Here is a 12,817-nt window from a genome sequence, read left to right as displayed (position 1 = left end):
CACCTTGTAGGCTTTTTTTTTTTTTAAGTCTTTCAGGTTTCAAGTTCAATGTCACCTCCTCATGGACACATGACTATAGATCATCCTATCCCTATGCCAGTAGTTATTCTGAATCATAATATTCCATTTATTTCCTTGAAAATAATTATAATTACATTGCTTTAAATTTTTTTATTTAATGTCTGTCTCCCAGTAGACTCTAAGCTCTACAATAGTTTATCTTACTCTACACTCTGCAGCATATACCTCAGCATCTGGCATGTTGTTAGCTGTCAATAAACATTTATTGAATGAATGAACGAATACATGGATCAGTATTTGAATGCTTTCAGTCAATATCTCACCAGGCAACCCTGGTACACTGCTAAGCAGGTCTAATCATTACAAAGTTCTACAAAAGTTCATTACAAAATTTGTCCCTTGCAAGCACTGGGCCTTGGTTCTGCCTTGGGGAACAATACTAAACTACCCCACATCTGCTGCCATGTAGCTTGGCCTTCTCTAAATTTCACAGCCATAGTTCACTGACAGTTTGCAAAAGACAGTTCCTAGGTCTTTTGCCATCTCCATCTATAGACAGTCTACAGACTGAGTGTACTTAAAATGAGGCTCTAAGTAAAAAAAATACTTCAGGCATTTTCATATCCTCTAACCAAAGTGAAGAATAATAGCACTGTTCTCGTCCCATGATTAGAAGCATAACTTGTGAACTGTTGCATTTGGCTAACTCTTTAAAATAGAAATATTGAATACGAAGTGGTAGCATGGAAGAGTAGAAAGAACAAGAGATTTAGGGTAAAGAAAAATGTGGGCTCAAGTTCAAGCTCTATTACTTATGAGCTGTCTCTAAGCAGTCATTTAACCTTTCTGAGGCTTCTCCACCCACGCACCTGCTCCATCCAGTCCATTTATGGAGCACTTGGCTCTTGGCCAAGTGCCTGACCTGTAAAAATCCAGGTGGGACTGAACTCCCTATTGTCAAACTAAGCCAATCAAATGAGTTTTGAAACAAAATGCAGCATCTTGTCATTGGTTTTCTGACACACACAGTAACGGAATGAGTGCCTGGAGTGGGGACCGCACTGACATCCACAGTTCCTGCAAAGGATTCCGGGAATCCATGAAACCAGATGAGAAAAAGATCCTATTTTAGCGAACTCTGACTGAAATTCACCATTTCATTATGAATGCAGACCAGAGTCATATTAACTGAACCTGTGACTCTGTCATCAAAAGAAATCAGATATTTTCATATCATTTTATAGTTGTTGCAGGTATCTCAAAATATCGTTTGTGCTTATCGCTACTTTGAAATGATGGTAGTTACCGCTGCTAGGTCTTGCTATTTAACGTGCTAAGATATATTACTCTATTTCAAATTGGAAAAAACATTTTGATATATCTGTAGATCAATATAATTGGTTCATTTTGCAACTCTCTCTTTTTATTTTATGTGTTTAAAACCACTGCTCTGAGGAGGGATCTACAGGCTTCCCCAGAGGTCCACACCACAAGGGCTCCACGGGAGGGAGGGGCACAGAGATGTTGCTAAGCCCAGGAGACTGAGACTGGGTGACACCTATAACTACCAGCTGCTCTGGGCCACCTAGCCCTCCTGATGCCTCAGAGAAGCAAGGACCAGCACGTGGAATCCAATTTCTAAGATTGCTCGCTGATGGCAAAGGAACCTCAGAAGGACGTCAGTGCAGAATAATTAGGAACAGTTGATGTGTGAGAGAATATCCTTCTCGAGTAGACTCTTCCAAGACCAGGCTGGAGGGGCAGGAGGGAAAGACCAGGAATCCCGCCTCATTGGTGAGGGAGTCACAGGGAAACTCCCCTCTCTTTAGGCTACCTGGCTTTTATTCCTCCTATAAACACAGCTCCAGGGGCTTGGGCTCCTCTTGGAAGCTCTTATCTCGCCGAGCTGTAAGCACATCTTCTCCACTAGATGGAGAGCACCTTCCTTCCAGTTCACCAAATACTTATTGAGGGCCCACCGTGCAGTAGACGGCATTCTGGATGCCTGGGAAACACTGATGAGACGCCCCTGGCCACTCCCCTCCAGGCACTTACAGCCCCAATGGCACCGTGTTGAGCCCAACACAGAGCCTGGCCCACAGCTGGCACTCCATAGGGGCTGACAGAGTGGATCCCCAATTCCTCACTTCCTGGCCAACTGCTTGCTTAACGGCCCTTTCTGCAGGTCCCAAAGATATCTAAAGCTCGACGAAAATTAAACTAATTGGTCACCAACACCTCTCAATTCTACATCTTAAAAAGCTATTTCACTGAACCCCTCCTCTCCACCTGCACTGCCACCACCTCAGTTCAGGTCTCCAACACGCTCACTTGGATTACTGCGGCCCACGCAATCCATCTCTTTCTCTCCACGTTCGTTGCGGCCACCGCTCTAGACCAAGGCAACGTTATTTCTCACCTGGACTACTTCGAGAGCCTCCTGCCTCTGCTGGGGCCAATCTCTCATTCATGCCCCAAAGGGCAGCCATTTATTTAGGAATTCAAATCCAGTGGTGTCGCTTCCCTTCAAAGGCTCTTCTAAGCTTTCAGAAAAAAATATAAGCTCCTTCCCACTGCCCACCAGAACTACAGGATCCGCTGCCGCTTCCTTCCCCAACCTCTTCCCCCGACACTCTCCCCTCTCCACCTCCCTAACTCGACCACACTAGCCTTTGCTTCTTCAGAATGACCAAGTCATTTCCCCTTTCGAGGCCTTGCACTGCTCCCCAGTTCCCCTTGGGGACGTGTACAGCTATCCTTTCTCATCTTCCTGGTGGCAGCTCAACCTCCTTAAAGAGAACTTTCCCCAGCACCTCAACTAACACGGCTCTCTTACGTCCTGTTATTTCTCTCAGGGCCCCCATCTCAGCCTGGGCCTTAATTTTCTCATCTGTAAAATGGAAGTAACGACATTACCCATCTCATAAAGTCGTGGTGAGGATTAAACGAGTTAATATTGGTAAAGTGCTGACTTAGGACAATACTTGGTGCGAAGTGAGTGCTTTAGGAGTGCTAGCTCTCATTTTAATATAAAAATAACCTCTTTATTTGCTGCATATTTATTGTCTACTCTGTTGATCATTGGTAGAAATATTTCCTCACAGTGCTTGGCACATAGTAGGAACTCAAGAAGTATTTGTTGGTCCTTCTAATCAGCGGTTTTGCCTCTCATCTTGTCTCATCCATTCTTCTGAGTGATCTCTCTAGAACACAATCAGATCATGTCTGCCTATAGCCCTGCTGTTGTCCTCCATCAGCCATGGGCCATGGCTTTCACACCCTGCTCAGCAGAGTCCCAGAAGTTCCTTTGAGATGCCACAGGGACAGGCAGGGGGTGGGGGTTGGGCGAGTTGCAGGATTCTGGGAACCTCCCCACCCCTGCTTCACCCTGAGCCCCGGCACTTGGCAATGGCCTCACCCAGAACAGCAGGTCAATGATGATTTATTAGCCTTTTTCTCATACTGAGCCTCTGGTTTAAGATTTGAGGCCCAGGTTTAGAAAGTCTGAAAACAACTGACCATCAGGATAAAATCCAGCCATCTTGGCCAGTCTTATTAAGCCCTTTGCCATCTGGCCCTGCATGCTCATTTCTGGACACTCCCCAGCCAGGGTGAGCTACCTGCGGTTCACAAGCTTATTCAACTTCCCTCTTGTGCACAAGCTGTGCCCTGTCTCTGGAACTCCCTTTCTTGCCTCTTCTACTTGGCTTTAAGCCACAGCTCCAGCATCACCTCTCTGAAGCCTCCCAGGTCCTCCCACCCTGAGTGTGACACTCCTTCTTGGGGTTTCTGCACCACCTTTTTGTTAAATCTCTCACGATGTCTTAGGGCAACGTGAAGGTTTGTTTTACTCTCACCCCTTCTGTTACAGCAGGCATCGGTAAACTACCCGCTGTGGACCAAATCTAGCCTGCTGCCTGTTTTTCTGAACGACCCCCTGCCAAGCTAATAGTTTTTACATTTTTAGATGGTTGAAAAAAATCAAAAGAATAATATTTTATGACAAGTGAAAATTATACATGAAATTCAGATTTCTGTGTCCATAAAGTTTTACTGGAACATCCCCGTGCTTGTTCATTTATATGTTGCCTATGGCTGCTTTCACACTTCAGTGGCAGAGTTGAGCAATTGCAACCGAGACTGTATGTGGCCTGCAAAGCCTACGATATTGACGATCTGACCTTTACAGAAAAAGTTTGCCGACTTCTGCAATAAGAACATTGGCCAGAGAGGTGGGGTGGGGATTGCTGGGGTCAAATCCCCGTCGTAACTCCTCTGAGGAGACACTACGTGTAACTATTGATTAAACAGTCAAACCCATCAACTACAGAAACAGTAAAACTTGAGTCACAATTCTATTTGGTTTTGTGATAGTATATAAATTAGTATTAATTTTCTATCTTGATGAAAATGCTAAGAAAAACTATGCGCGCAATTGATAAAAAAAAAAATCTTACCACTACCATGCCCCTGCTCCCACAAACAAGTTAGACCCAGGATGCCTACAAACTGTGCTCCAGCGGACTTCGGTTTTTCTCTGAGCAGGCCTCAGTGATCATCAGCTATGTGCCACCACATATTCAAGGAAGACAGAGGTAGGCCATGGAGAAGCCTGAAGGGAGGTAGAGATGATTCCATGCTGCTGTAGTCAACATGGTGATCACGGTGTGGCTCTTCCACCTTCCCATTCCAAGGCAACCCGCCCACACACCTACCGGGGACCACTGCATGATGGGCTTCCTTCTTCTGACTGGACCTGGGGTCAGTACCTGCCCCAAGGGCAATGAATCCCTACCCTGAACGAGGGCTCATAATCTGGAGTGAAAGGATGGGTTGGACCCCATTCTCTCTCTTTCCTGGTAATTTGAACTAAATAACATAGAAAGCTGTTGCCAGTTGGTAGCCGATGCAGAAGGTTAAATGCTATTGAAAGGCAGAGTGGGGGGATCAGGTCAGGCTGAGGCACATTCAGGTGGAGGGGGTGAGGGGCAGATGTTTGAGGAAGCCGAGGTGGTCACTACGTAGCAGGACTGAGGGAAGCAGCCACGCTAAGTCACGTTGACAATGAAACCTTAGAATGAGCATCCACCACACTTCCTGCTGTTACACCCCTTTCCGCTGCCGGGAGTCCAGACCCCCTTCCCACTCTGTATCAGCCCCATCCTAGCACTCCTATATAGTCATGATAGTAATGATAGTAAATACATACACAGCATTTACTATAGGTCAGGTAGCGCTCATACATATTAACTCATTAATCCAGACAAAAATCCTATGAAACAAATAGGATCCCTACTTCTAGATGAAGAAACAAGCACAGAAAGGTTAAATAATTTGCCCAAGTTCACACAACTGGGAAGTGGCAGCTGTGGTCCCAGTCGACCTGGCTCCAGAGTCTGTGCAGGCAACCACTGCACAGTACTGCTTCTCCTCCTAGATCTCCATGTAATCCCACCTGTTTCTATCCACTAAATGCCCCATCCCCTTGTTTGAGCTTGCTTATGTAGATCTTTGTTTCACGCAACCAACCGTGCCTAATTAGGATTGAAACTGGTATCAGGATTGATCTTTGTAAAGACCAGATCCTTCAAGAGAATTTTGGTGTGGTGTACAGCACAGTAGAAGGCTCTAGACATCTTCCCCCGCACCCCACATCCTGGAATGAAATGCAAATAGACTGCTGTCCGAAAGGGTGAAGGAGCTAATTTAACTATGACCTATAGATTCTTGAGACTCCGACTCTAAACTCAAAAACAGTTAAGACTTCAGAAGTTTTTCTAGGTATTTCCTTTGGGCAATTAGAAGAGGATAAGGAATATAAGGGTAGTGGAATTAGCTGGTTACTTTAGATGACCCTAAGTAAAGCTGCAATGAAAACAGTGGCACAAATTCTTATCCCAGGTGCCTCAGGTGGACAAGGGAAACTGATACCTTACAGCTGTGGTTCTAAAAGCTGAATGTGTATTAGAATCACCTGGAGAGCTTGTTAAACCACAGATTGCCAGTCCCACACCCTACTCTGAGTTTCTGATTGGGGCCCAAGAGTTTGTATTTCTAGTAAGTTCCCAGGTGATGCTGAATGCTGCTGGTCCAGAGACTACACTTGAGAACCCTACAAGTTCTTGAGGGGCTTTGTGCCCTACAGCACAGAGCCCTCTCCTCTTGTCCACTGAAAAGTACGATCATGCACGTTATTAAATTATACCAAAGAAGTGCCAACCATGCTGGGTTTCTATGGTCAAAGTTAACTCCCAGATTGGCAAGACCAGAAGCCTGGTGAGTCCAATGAATGGGGATTTCAGAGGAGTGGAGGATGCCAGTTAGGCTCGGACTAGGGAAGAAAGAGGCCCCAACACATCAGACACCAAGAAAAAGACAATGGTTAAGGGAGTATGAGGTGGCCAGGTTCAGCAAAGTGTGGCTGCCAACAACAGAAAGCATCCCCAACATGATCCCCCATTTACTAATTCAACAAGTATTTCTTAAGGTGCTATGCTAGGTACTCTGGGTTCAACAGAGAACAAAATGTTACAAGGTTCCTGACCTTCTGGGGCTTGTATTTTAACTGTGGCTGCTAATAAAGACAAGAGCGCCTGTAACCCAGACTTAACAGGTTGAGATTTCTGGATTTAGTTTATGAGCTAGCTCTTCTGTCTGAGAAGAAAAGCTGGGAGCCCTCCTTTAAGGTCCTGTAAGTCTCTCTGAGGTCGTTTATAAGCCTGAATACAAAACGTGCCGGCACTACCTAGAAATTGACAACTGAGGAACTGCAACCCTCCCAAAGTCTGAATTTCAAGTGCTCAAACATGCAGACCCAGAAACCCCGTTGGCACTCAAGGATTCTCTGTTCTATCGTCTTATGCCCAGCAAACAGCTGATCCCAGAGCAGCTGCAAGGGCCTAGCAGGCTCCATGTAGGACAGGATTGACACCAGAACCCAATGTCTGTGAGGCTGGACTGTCCATGGCTGTGTGTTACAGGCCCAGGTCCTCAATCCTCTACCATGTACCAGTTGTGGAAACCAACCAAAGCTCTCCAGGCCTCAATTCCTCATCACAAAATCATAATCGTGAACTACAATCCTTGCCCCATAGGGTGATTATGAGAATCAACCAAAAATAAGGCATGTGAAGTGCTTAGCACAAAGCGTGGCCATAACAGTCATCCAGCAGTAGTCGCTATGATGGCTTTTCCCTCTTTCTAAGTGGTTGTTGGGCTTTTTAAATCTCCCTTGCGTATCAAATGTGTGTATGGGGGTAAAATTCACCATCTAGTCTGTAGACTGCAAAGTGGCTAGACAGGATCATAACAGAAACTAAAGAAGAAATAAACATTGCAGGAAGACTGTGGATTTTGAGGTCAATAAGGGTCACTGCCGAGTGGCCCTGGGACATCACTTCTGCATGCAGTAGCTAGAAGTGTCTTGGGTTACTGTCTGCTGGAGAGCATGTGAGTGTTTTGTGGTTGTCTGCATGACAGTTAAATTATGTCAGGCTTTGGAATTATGTGAGTGTGGAGGAAGCGGGTGTGTCTCTCCACAAGTGGTAGAATGAACTAGAAGAGTCAGTCCTGTTGGCCAACACAGTAGGAAACATGCCACCCTCAGTAACTACAGAGGGGGTGGCCACCACGTTTAAACCACAAGCAACCCCAGGACCCAACTATGGCGGCCAAACAATCTGGAACAATCAGACTTCAAAACTCAGGTGTACACACTTTTCTACCATATGCCAAGGGTAACAGGAGTTCAGAAACAAGAGGAAGTTAACTTGTACATCATTTGAAACATTCCCTTTTTATGTTAACCCAAGCACATAGATATGTTATGGAATAGAATAAAAAAAAAATCACCTTAAGTTTTAAAACACACTTCAAGGGGCACCCTCCAGCCTCAACCCCATATCCTAGGGGAGGTTGGTTACTGCCTCTAATTAGGGGACTTTGAAGGGAAAGTCTGAAGCACCAAAGTGGTGGAAAGAATACAGAAGTAGATATTGTGAGACCTGGGTTTACGCTGGAGGCTCTGACGCTTCCTTTGCTCTCTTGAGCAAGTTGCTTAAGTGATCAGCTTCTCATCAGGTAAATGAGAATGTTCCTCAGAGAATCGACCTTAGACTTGATGAGGGCCTCAGAAGAAGTAATATGTGAGGAAGTGCCATACAAATATTTATTAGGATTATTAGAGAGTGTCTACAGAATGCGGCTGCCTGGGCACGTTCACAGGCTGAAGCTCTCCTGCGATAGTTGTGAAAGGAGATTCAAAGTTGGAGGCAAGACAGAAAAAGTCACGGCCCAACGTGTGAACGGCTGAGGACACACTCATTGCACAAGCATCCTGTAAATTAATCTTTAGCGGGAGAAGCTGAGGGCCAGCAAATCAGCCAACAAGAGATAAGGAGAGAACCAAGAAATGAGAAAACACAACCCAGTCACTCCTGTCACTTTCCTACCCATGGTTGACTGAAGATGAAAAATAAGAGCGAGTCATCCAGGGGTAGCAGGAGAAGGCAAGCAAATCTAGCCCCTTGTGCTTTGCTGCCTGTGGATTACTGTTAAAATGACTGTGTCTGCTCTGGAGGAATCACTGTTAGAATCTACTGAGGCTCCCTCTAGAGTGTTTCAAGTTTTGTCTATCTTAGGCACCTGTAATTCAGCATGCCTTTTCCAAAACACACTGAAAACCTGAAAATAAAACACAGAACAAATGCAACCCAATGACATCATTGTTCTGAGTGACAACCAGGGGCACACTGATCCCATAACCCCATTAAATGGGGCTGCCACCTGCTATTGTCCTTTCAATGGCAGAATCAGTGGCACCCGGCACAGAGCACAAATATTTGTGGAAGTCTCTTACCTGCCTATTTAATAGATTAGAAAATTGTCAGCGTTTTCATCAAAACGACGGCCTTTTTTTTTTCATTCAAAACCTCTCCTGAAATTCAATTCCACTAAGGCTTTTTAATTTATAAGGGCAGCAAGGAATTTACTTAAAGAATCATTGCAAAACTCCAAGCTCCTACCTGTGCAGCTGTGACAAGCTATTGTTTGAACCAGAGTATATTATTTAACTCGGATGACAAGCTCAGGGGGTAGAGACCCCGTCTTTCAGAATCCGCGGCTCTGAGCACACTGGGAACTCTCCATAAACAACGGCAGCAAGACGTGCTGTGGGGGGACCTACCTTAATTATTTATTTTTCCAATTCCAGATTTTTGGCAGCAAGTGTTTATCCCTTGCTTGATTTCCAAGGGGCAGCTACCTCCCAGAAGCTCCCCGTGAAGATGGATCAACAGCTCTCTGACTTTCCCTTCCCCTCATCCGAGCGCAAGCAGGAACACCTGATCAAGCCAAAATGTGGCTTCTGAGTGAGTGCATTCAGGGTGCCTGCTGGGTTTGGAAGGGAACTAAGTCCTCCAGGCCCCAGTGGGTAGAGAAAGGCGGTAAAGAGAAATGTTTTGGCTCCACACATCTACACAGCTGTCAGATGGCAAAGCTTGGACTTCCACTGTTATCACCTGCTGCGGGCCTCCGAGCTGTCTTGTCATTAACCCCGGAGACCAAGTGTGCCTAAAGCTCGACACCAAGTAATATGTAGGGGTTACTTTCAAGTCTTTCAACGGAGAGGTCGAAGGTGATGATTTTTGCCAAACTTGAACAGTTACATAATAAGGCTCTCACAAAGACAGATATTAAATGTTAAATTATACTTGTATAGCAAGACGAAGTCATTTAGGGAGCGTTATGTGTTATTTATGCTTTAAAATAATTATAGCAGTAACTAAATGAAGGTATTATGCGTGTGCCCCAGTACACAAGTAGTGGGCAAGGAGGAAGAAGCAAATGACCATTCTAAGGGGCCTTGCAAGAGACCTGTTTTTTCTTTCTGGGTAATAGGGCTAATATTTGGTAAGATGTGCTCTGCGTGGGTGGGGATGGGAGTGTCTTTCCATACACTTATTAATATACCTTACAGCCAATGTCCCCTCTATGCTTACACAACAAATGTACCAACACAGCACGTTTTTCCAAGTGGAGACTTCTCGCCTTCCTCTCTGACGCATTTTATATCAAAACAATGGCAACACCTGTAGCCGTTCATTTCTGCTCTCTGATTTCCGTCCAGTTATAAAGGAGGCGCTCAGCAGGCTCCCCTCTCAGGAGCCATATGTGGACTTGACGTGCCAGCAGCCTTGGAAGGAAGACGGCCACGGAGAACTGCACAATGGCTCCATAATCCCCATCAACTGAATCCTCTTGAACCGCCGCTTTATTTTCCAGTCAAAGAAATGCCAATCTCAAGAGTCAAGCTGTGGCTGCCCTGGGAACCCAGGGGAAACCTCTTCCGTTTGCCTGGGAGGGTGGTGCCTCCGAGCCGCGCGATCTAGTCAGGCAATCTGGAGCCCAGAAACTGCCTGAAGTACCCTAACACTTTCTCTTGCTCTCCCCTCTAGGGCGAGGCTTTTTACCCACAAAGCCACCTCCAGCCTGCTCAGCTTCTCCCCCCAGCTGGAGATCACAGCTCACGCTCAGCAGAGCCACAGCCCCGCCCCCTTGCACGGGGTCACGCTGAGGGTTGTTCCCGCAAGCCTGAGCCTCTCTGTTCCAGGCTAGCGCTGACCCATGTCGAACAGGCTACCAACTCCTCAGACCAACATCACACGTGTCACGGGGTTGGTGGGGGGAAGATGGGGGGCACAAAGACTGGGGTGTGGCAAGTCCTTTAGGTCCTGGGGCTTCTCTGCCTAGGGCACTGTGTTTGGTAACGCCGTTGAGGGCAAGGCTCAAAGCCACACGCCCGCTAAGACCACACACCTGGGGAAGAGATTAGGGAAGGGCGGGGGAGCGGCGCGGCGAGGCTCAGACCCAAACAAGCGCCCGTGTTTGGACAGAGAAGGATGGCAATGGGATGCAGCCACCAGAGTTTTGAGCCTAACTCCTACCCTCGCCACCTCCCTTCTTACACTCCCTCGGGGACCTCTGGCCGTGCTTTAGAGTAGCTCGAGGTCTCGGAGACCGTAAGACAACGGCCGTCGGGCGGCCGCCGCCGGGCTGTGTAAATCCGGGACCTGGTAAAGGTCAACCCCCTCCCTCCGGCTCTGCCTCGCCGGCGGCTCCGCAGCAGGAGCGCTCCCCGCAGCGTCACGGGGTTAGGACTTACGCAGTGGTTCTCAGCCTCGAAGTCCCAGCTGCAGGTCTTGGTGCGCGCCTGTATCTCCCTCATCCTGAAGAGGCAGAGTGCCGTGGTGGCAGGGGAGCGCCTCTCCTGGTCCCCTCCGGTGGCCGCGCTGAACACGCCCGCCCAAACGTCCAGGGCCTCCACCAGGCTGGAGGAGAGCAGCAGGCGGCGGCCGTCGGGGTGGCCGTGGCCGCAGTCGAGGGCTGCCTGGCCCTGGAACAGGACCTCGGAGCTCTTCGCGATGCGCGCCATACTGGGCCAGCCGGTGGCGGCGCCGCTCGTGTAGTTGTAGGGGTAGTAGGGGAAGTAGACGCTGCCGTTCCAGAGAAAGGCGTCCACGAAGTGCAGGCTACCCCCGCCCTCGCGCAGCTTGAGGCGTCCCGTCTCCTTCGTGGCCAGGCTGCGCCCCTCCGTGTCCTTGAGCGCGATGGCCGTTTCGCGGTCGGACGCCGCAGGGTTGCAGCGGCTTGCCGTCTCGGGCTCGGGCAGCACGTAGGTGGCGGCCACCGCCAGGTACCAGCTGTTCGTGTCGCCCGCGAGGTACACCACGCCGGCCGTCGAGCCCTGCGGGTGACACGACACCACCTCGGTGCCGTTGCGCAGGGAGCTGCGGCTCAGATTACCCAGGGGTCGCACCTCGCAGGCGCCCCGGTCGAAGGTCCAGCCGGTGAGCAGCAGCCCCCCGAGGCCGGCCGCCCCCTCGCGGTAGGGCAGCAGCAGCTTGCTGAAGCTGCTCCCCGGCCGGGGCCGCGCGGGGGGCGTCAGCGAGACGGGCTCCGTGCAGTTGCCCGCTTGGTCCCGGTATAGGCGCGAGAGCCTGTGCTCCAGGCTGTAGTCCAGCTGGTCCAGGCAGCTGCCGCTCGCCACGAACACGCCGTCCTCCCGGCTCACGGCGATGGCTCCGATGGCTTGCTCCGACCGCCACACGGGCTCGTCCGCGCCCCGGCCGGGCGCCGCGAACGCCAGCAGATAGGCAAGCAAGGGCAGAGGCGCGGCGGGGCGCTGGGGGCGCGGCGGTGCCTTCCTCCGGGAGACCTCCATGGGGTTGGGGGGGCCGCCCCCGGGCAGGGCGCGCGGCGGCGACGGCGGCTCAGGCGCGCGGCGACTGAGACGCGGGCGGCGGCGGCGGCTCCTGCGCGCGCTCGGGCTCCTGCGGCCGCCCCATCCCAGCAGCTCGCCCGGGAAGGAGAGCGGGGAGGGCGGCGCGCGGCGGGCTCGTTCCGGCAGCCTGTGCAGCAGCGGCGGCGGCGGCGGCAAGCCCTGCGCGCTCCGGTGCCGCTTCCTCCTCGCCCTCCTTCTCCGGAGAGTTCCTCTCTGTGCAGCGCTGGCGCTCGAGGGGAGGCGCGGAGGGGAAGGGAGGGGACGGGCGGAGGGGAGCGAGGAAAGCGGGGAGGGCTGGAGAGGTTCGGTGCGCTTGTGCGTTTCACTTTCCCATTGTGAAAGTGGGATGCAACTAGCCCCCTTCCTCATCCTCTTCCTCCTCCGCCCTCCGCCCTCCGCCTCCTAGCCGCCCGCCCTCCCTCCCTCCACGCCCATCTCCCTCCCCTCTTGATTCGGTGAGATAGGGAGGAGGGAGGTCTCGTAATTTGGGTTACTGTGTAGGTGGCCTCTTTCATC

The 12,817-nt window shown here is 49.9% G+C and overlaps 1 protein-coding gene across 2 annotated transcripts in view; it reads right to left on the bottom strand.

Moving 5' to 3' along the window:
- The window catches only part of PLXNC1 (plexin C1), a 141,963-nt gene extending 129,410 nt beyond the window's left edge, over positions 1–12,553 (bottom strand). Inside the window, exon 1 of one of the 2 annotated variants that reach the window (XM_089921132.1) lies at positions 11,183–12,553. In XM_089921132.1, the coding sequence (XP_089777258.1) occupies positions 11,183–12,241 (1,059 nt within the window). In that variant the 5' untranslated portion in view covers positions 12,242–12,553. The remainder of the gene's footprint in view (positions 1–11,182) is intronic. The other variant, XM_022562399.3, reaches the window with a different exon arrangement.
- Between the last annotated feature and the right edge of the window lie 264 nt (positions 12,554–12,817).

The sequence above is a fragment of the Delphinapterus leucas genome, chromosome 11 (genome assembly GCF_059928025.1).
Source record: "Delphinapterus leucas isolate spDelLeu-1000000601 "Yukka" chromosome 11, BTC_Dleu_Yukka2, whole genome shotgun sequence".
Lineage (NCBI taxonomy): Eukaryota > Metazoa > Chordata > Mammalia > Artiodactyla > Monodontidae > Delphinapterus > Delphinapterus leucas.
This window is presented reverse-complemented; position numbering and strand designations above follow the sequence as displayed.